Below are 6,565 nucleotides of genomic sequence, written 5' to 3' on the forward strand. Positions count from 1 at the left end.
CCCTCGGGGTACGGAGCCGCTGTGGACGGCGGGCCCTCGGGCTACTTTCTGTCTTCCGGCCACATCAGGCCCAACGGAGCCCCGGCCCTGGAGAGCCCCCGCATTGAGATAACGTCCTACCTGGGGCTGCACCACAACAACAACCAGTTTTTCCACGACGTGGAGGTGGAGGATGTCCTTCCCAACTCCAAACGCCCCCCTTCCACCGCCACCCTGAACCTGCCCAACCTGGAGGCCTACCGGGACCCCTCCTGCCTGAGCCCGGCCAGCAGCCTGTCCTCGCGCAGCTGCAACTCCGAGGCCTCGTCCTACGAGTCCAACTACTCGTACCCGTACGCGTCCCCGCAGACGTCCCCTTGGCAATCCCCCTGCGTGTCCCCCAAGACCACAGACCCTGAGGAGGGCTTTCCCCGAGGCCTGGGGGCCTGCAGCCTGCTGGGCTCCCCGAGACACTCCCCTTCCACCTCGCCCCGCACGAGCATCACAGAGGAGAGCTGGCTGGGGGCGCGCACCTCCAGGCCCTCGTCCCCGAGCAACAAGAGGAAGTACGGCCTCAATGGCCGGCAGCTGTCCTGCTCCCCGCACCACTCACCCACGCCGTCCCCGCACAGTTCGCCGCGGGTCAGCGTCACGGACGACACGTGGCTGGGCAACACCACGCAGTACACCAGCTCGGCCATCGTCGCCGCCATCAACGCCCTGAGCACCGACAGCAGCCTGGACCTGGGTGACGGCGTCCCCGTCAAGGCCCGCAAGACCGCCCTGGACCACTCTCCCTCGGTGGCGCTCAAGGTGGAGCCGGCGGGCGAGGACCTGGGCACCACGCCACCCTCGTCTGACTTCCCGCCGGAGGAGTTCCCCCCCTTCCAGCACATCCGGAAGGGCACCTTCTGCGACCAGTACCTGTCGGTGCCACAGCACCCATACCCATGGGCCCGGCCCAGGTCCCCCACGTCCTACGCCAGGTGAGCGGGCGGGGTGGGTCCAAGGCTGGAGGTCTGCGTGCAGGTGCCGCAGGGCTCGAACCCCTGCAGCTCCGAACCAGAACCACCTCCCCAGCACTGGGGTTTGCTGCCACTCGGGGCCCCGAGTCTCGTCTTTAGCAGCTTCACCCATCCCAGCCCTCCATGTCACGTGGCTCTCTCCCTGGTGTCTCAGTGTCCAAGTCGGCGTCTTTATAAGGACACAGTCATAGTGGCTGCAGCCCAGCCTCCAGACATCACTCACCTCCTGACAGGCCCACCTGCAAATAAATTCACATTCTAGGGAGTGGGGTTAGGGCTCCTGCATACAGAGTCGGGCACACAGAGTTTACAAATACGTGCGCTTGGCGTTTGTTTTGCGAAACCAAACGATCCCTGCCCTGTTTGTTTTCGCCTCCTACTCACCCACTTCCCGTCTCCACCTAATTGCTGTCAGCGCTGGGTGCAGATGGGCCTCAGCGCAGCACTCCCGAGCGAGCTAGAGCGAGCGGCAGCCGCTCCCTGCCTTGCCCACGTGCCCACGCTGTTTGGAGAACAACACAGCCGCCTCCTCCCCAGAGACACACCAGTCCCTGCAGGCTGGTGACAGGGAGCTCAAGCATGTTCCCAGCCTCACGTCTTGGGTTGTTGATTTTTCTCTTTAACGGTGTGTGGGGCTGCTGGGGCTCAGCTGGGGCTGCTCACTCAGCCCGGCGTCTTTATTTTTAACTGAACAGCTTTCCCAACAGGTGGGCCTCTAACGACCCCTGGCGCGTGCAGCCCCTGCAGCAGCATTGTGACGGGGCATGAAGCATCCGCCCGTGCCTCCCGTGCGTGGCACCGTTTGACACGGGCTGCGGCCGCCTCAGGAAGAAGCCCCTGTGACCTCCAGGAAGAGGCCCGTGTGACCTGCGTGTGGTTTTGGGGGGTTAGCTAGTGTTTGGCTGGAGGGATTCTGGAAGCGAGATGGGCGCAGGGCCCCGGCTTCCCGCAGGGCGTCCCCCTGCCCCCCCTCCCCCCACCAGGCGCGGAGGGTGAGCAGGAGGGCTGGGTGCTGCGGGACCCTCCAGAGGAGACCTGACAGTTTGTCAAGCAGTCGGTGCTGATGGTTAGGAGTCAGGACTCGGAGAGAAAGCAAACACTGGCTTTTCTTGACGTGCATTAGGGCACGTTTTTATCCCAATGTCTGCTTTCAACATGTGAAGTTTAAAAGGCTGGTATTTTCAAAGGTGTCATCGAACAAACGTATCTCAGAACCTGGAATTCATTAATAAACGTGGGAACTGAAAACCCATTTGGGGGCATTTTTATAAATTTAAGGCTGGTTATGCCTGATGTGCTACTTTACAACTTTTATGTAAAGAAGAATGAGAATATTCAGAAGCTAACCGCCTCCAGTCCGGAGCCGCCCACGTGTCACAGTGTGTGACCTTCTGTGTGTCCCTGGACCATGAAGGTCGTAGGCAGTGCCATGGGGCTCACTCCAATCTGGACGTCAAAGGCAGAGTGCGTCGGCAACACATCACTGTACCTGTGAGCAGGAAGATGACCGTAGCGAGGGGGTTTTTAAGAAGTTGTAAGAATTCAGTTTGTCAGGGGGGCTGGGACAAAATACCAGACTGGTGCCCTGGAGACCTCCCTCCGGGGCGTGTGGACACTTGTCATCAACTTGTCTCTCCTTTGTCTTCCTTCTGTGTCTGTCTCTGTGTCTGAATTTCTCCCACCGAGGAGGACACAGACAGCTTGGATCAGGGCCCACCCAAGGGCCTCACTTTATAACTTGATCCCCTGCAAAGACCCCGAGTCCACCCGCAGTCACATACCGAGGTCCCGGGGCGAGGACTCGGCCTCTCCCTTCGAGGTGCACTCGAATGTTCCTGGCGGGTGGCCGTCTGCACGACCAGCCTGGGTTTATTTAACTCGTGGTCAGAAAGCAGGTGCCCTTCGTCCCTGTCATTCCCTGGCCACCCGACTGCTCTTTATCTCTCGGTTGCAGAGCCCAGTGCGGTGTGCCGCCCCTGACATTCCTGTGCGTTCACGCAGACAAAGCCCGAGGGAGGCACGAGCCCCCCCATGGGTGTGAGGCTAACCTTTCCCACCGTTGGGGCCTCACAGCCAATATGTTTCCTGGTCCTGGCCGCCTGTTTCCCTGTGACCCGTCAGCTGGTGCTCAGGGGCAGCAGGGCCCCGTGGAAGCCAGAGGGGAGGGCGGCCAGACTTCCTTCCTGAGAAAGTGCAGCCAGCGTCAGACGTCAGCAGGTCAGCCACGCAGCGGACGCTGCTGCCATGATGGTGCAGTCTGGGCGGGGAACCTGCCACCACCAGCCCCCGCCCTCCGTTCAGGGCCTCTGTACCCGGTTACTCGTGTCCCCCCAGGAAAAGTAGCATCGGTGTGGGGTGAGCCCCGGGGCGCGCTGTGGCGTCATTTCCCTGTTGGGCGGGTCTCCTCTGTGCAGCATCGTTTGTGGCTTACCCCTCCGGGCAGAGCGTCTGGCAGGCCCGTGGGGTTAAGACGATGCTGACTTCTTGCTTGAGTCGAATTTGATAGAATTTCACAGATCTAGAGTTCAGACTTGTTTAGAGCTCAGTGGAATGACGCTTCTGTTGTTCGAGCTCAGGAAATGCACTGGAATTACCGCTGACTCCAAGTTCCCCATAAAAAATCCGAGTTTTAGTGTCCAGGTCAGCCCTAAGCCTCTTGGGGACGCGAGGGGATTCTTCCCCCGCCCCCCACTTCTTTCTGCGGTGATGGTGCTGCTGCTGCGGCGGCGTCCCCAGGCCCACCTTGTTACAGGACTTGGCCACCTGCCTGTGGGCTCGAGAGGCTGCCGGTGCAGGGGCCCCGAGGGTGCAGGGGCCCCAAGGGTTCAGGGGCCAGGGTGGCGGGAGCGTCTGGTGCCTGGGTCTGCATTTGATATTTTCTAGATGGTCGTTTACAGATGTGCCTTTAGCCGGTTTCATATTAACCTAAAGGGGCTGAGCGTCTGTGTCCAGGGGTTGTCTCTGTGCGTGAGAACGTTTAGTTTCTTTCAGATCCAGGTCATGAAAAGTTCCGGCTTCGGGGGTTTAATGTCTTTAGCGCCGAGACCACCTCTGACTCTGCCTGGAGAGAGGCAGAGTCCGTGAGGACGTAGACTTACGCTGGTTGTGGGAGGCGGAGCGTGTTCCCTGCGTCTTATCTGATTAGGTTCAAGCAGCTGGACGAGCAGCTGGCGTTTTGATTTGCGTGCTCACAGAACACCAAGGGCCGAGATTAGCTCGATGCACAGTGTTTACTCGGAGCTGAAGGGTTCGGTGGCCTGGGGACTACGTCCAAATCCATGTATTTTCGACGTGGCGCCTTTTAGGTCTTTGGCTGTGATAGCGATGGCTTCAGAAATGTTCATAACTTTTGTGCTAGGCAGAAGTGTTCGCTTCCAAACTCTGATGAAACTGCTGAAGCCTGTTGCGTTTATAAGTTACCTGACTATCTTCAGATGTATCCTACTTTGGAGTAAGATAAGTGCTCCGGTCAGAAGCACATGTGCTAAAGTCCGAGAGAGATGAAGTAAACCCGTAGGTGAGTCACCAGTCCAGCCGGCAGGTCCTTCCACAGGGGTCACCGCTCTGGCCGGGCCGTGTGCTCGTGGTCAGTGTCAGGCCAACCCACCCCGGACAGCGGACGTCACTTCGGGTTTTTTTCTTTTCCTGACCCGGCGGAAGCAGCACGGCACCTGCACACCATGGGGGGAAGCTCCCTGGCGGTCTTTGGGGAGGTGCTGCGAGGACACAGTTGGAGTCGGCGAAGCTCCGAGTGCCGGCCGGCCGGAGCTCAGAGTCGGGGCTGCTTGCTCAGGCCCCCGGTTCACCCGCACTGAAGCCTGTGGTCACCTGGCTCAGAGCTGCCTCACTGGGTCCCTGCATCCAGAGACCCGGCTGGGTTTCCATCTCCCAGGGGCATCCTCTGGGGCGGGTGGGACCCCAGAGACGGATGTCCCCACGAGGCCCAGAGACTCACCCCGGCCACAGCACTTTCTAGATCAGTGGTTCTCAACCTTCTGGCCCTTTAAATACAGTTCCTCACGTTGTGACCCAACCATAAAATGATTTTCGTTGCTACTTCATAACTGTAATGTTGCTACTGTTATGAATCGTAATGTAAATATCTGATATGCAGGATGGTCTTAGGCGACCTCTGTGAAAGGGTCGTTCGACCGCCAAAGGGGTCGCGACCCACAGGTTGAGAACCGCTGTTAGAGGATGAACTTGGTGTTGGACGAGCAGGAACCGGGGGACATGGGAGACGATGGTGTCCACTTGTGCACGGGCACGTGTCAGGTTGGGGTTGGGGGGAGCTAAGCCACGTCTCTCTGCGCCTGCTCTGTAGCATTTAGGCAGCTCACAGCTTTCTACCTGGCAGCTCTGAACAGGTCCAACACCAGGTGTTTCCGTCCTGACTGCCAGTCGGAGAGTTTACCTGATGGTCACACCTGGGATTGTGAGTGAGCGGCCGAGGGAGGGCTGGGGGCGGGGCTTGCTTCACCAGCACAGCCCTCCCCAGGTGTGCGTGCGGGATGTGGGCCCTGGTTTCCCTGCTGAGGGGATTCTGTGAGTGTCAATTATGAGGAGAAAGAGGAACTGCGGTACTTCTGCGTCCTGGACCGGATAAAATAATTCGGATCTTTGTGGCTTTACACTCAGATTTTTAAGTTGAGCTGCTGAGATCTGAAATGTTGCCTAATATCAGAAAATAATCCAAATGCCAGACGAGTTACAGCCGTGCGGGTGCGACTGGCCAGTTCCTGGTCTGCCCTGCTCGTGTTCCCGAGTACGTGCCGGGCGGAGGCTGCGCTTGGGCCTCACGTCCCCGACCTGGGCGCCTCCAGTGTCCAGTTTTGACATTTCCCACCCTGCCCAGAGGTGGGAAGGAGGTGTCCAGGGAGGACGTGTGTCACTGACCACAGGCAAAGCAGAGCGGGTTCTGCGCCGACCTTTTCCTCCGAGCAGAGTGGTGGGGAGGGCCCTTCACCGTCGAGCCTTCAGCGAGCCCTGCGGCTGACGTGCGCCAGCGGCCTGGGGAAACCAGATAGCGCCCTGCCTGGGAGATTAAAATTTAATCGGGAGACGGCGGTTGTCTCCCGTTAAAACTAGACCTTCCGTGTAATTGATGGGACTTGTGTGCCGGTGTTCTTGGGTTCCTGAGCCAAAGCGGTTTTGTTGTTGTTGTTGTTTGCTATTCCTCACCATAGGATATTTTTTCTGCTGATTTTGAGAGGGAGTGGGGGCGGGGAGAGGAGAGAGAGAAACATTGATATGTCACTTCGATTGGTTGCCTCCCACACCCACCCTGACTGGGGCCGGGATCAAAACCTGCACCCCAGAGACGTGCCCGTGACTGGGAATTGAACCTGCGACCCTCGTTGTGCAGGCCGACGCTCTAACCACTGAGCCACGCCAGCCAGGGCCGAAGTGTTTTTCTACGTCACAGTGCGGTTTGCTGTTTTATCAGTGCCTCTAAAATGCCTTCTGGAAGCTGGGCTGACCCAGGTGCAAGTTGGCTTTCAGTAAAGAAAGCGATGAGATTTCCTGTGAGTCCAGGGTGCTCTGTGCTCTGATATGACCTC

At 58.8% G+C, this 6,565-nt stretch overlaps 1 protein-coding gene across 1 annotated transcript in view; it reads left to right on the forward strand.

Annotated features, from left to right (window-relative positions):
* Positions 1-6,565, forward strand: part of NFATC1 (nuclear factor of activated T-cells, cytoplasmic, calcineurin-dependent 1) — a 48,944-nt gene that overhangs the window by 9,894 nt on the left and 32,485 nt on the right. Inside the window, exon 3 of the mRNA XM_005861587.2 lies at positions 1-965. This exon is cut by the window's left edge and continues 19 nt beyond it. Within this exon, the coding sequence (XP_005861649.1) occupies positions 1-965 (965 nt within the window). The remainder of the gene's footprint in view (positions 966-6,565) is intronic.

Source organism: Myotis brandtii, unplaced genomic scaffold (assembly GCF_000412655.1).
Source record: "Myotis brandtii unplaced genomic scaffold, ASM41265v1 scaffold154, whole genome shotgun sequence".
NCBI lineage: Eukaryota > Metazoa > Chordata > Mammalia > Chiroptera > Vespertilionidae > Myotis > Myotis brandtii.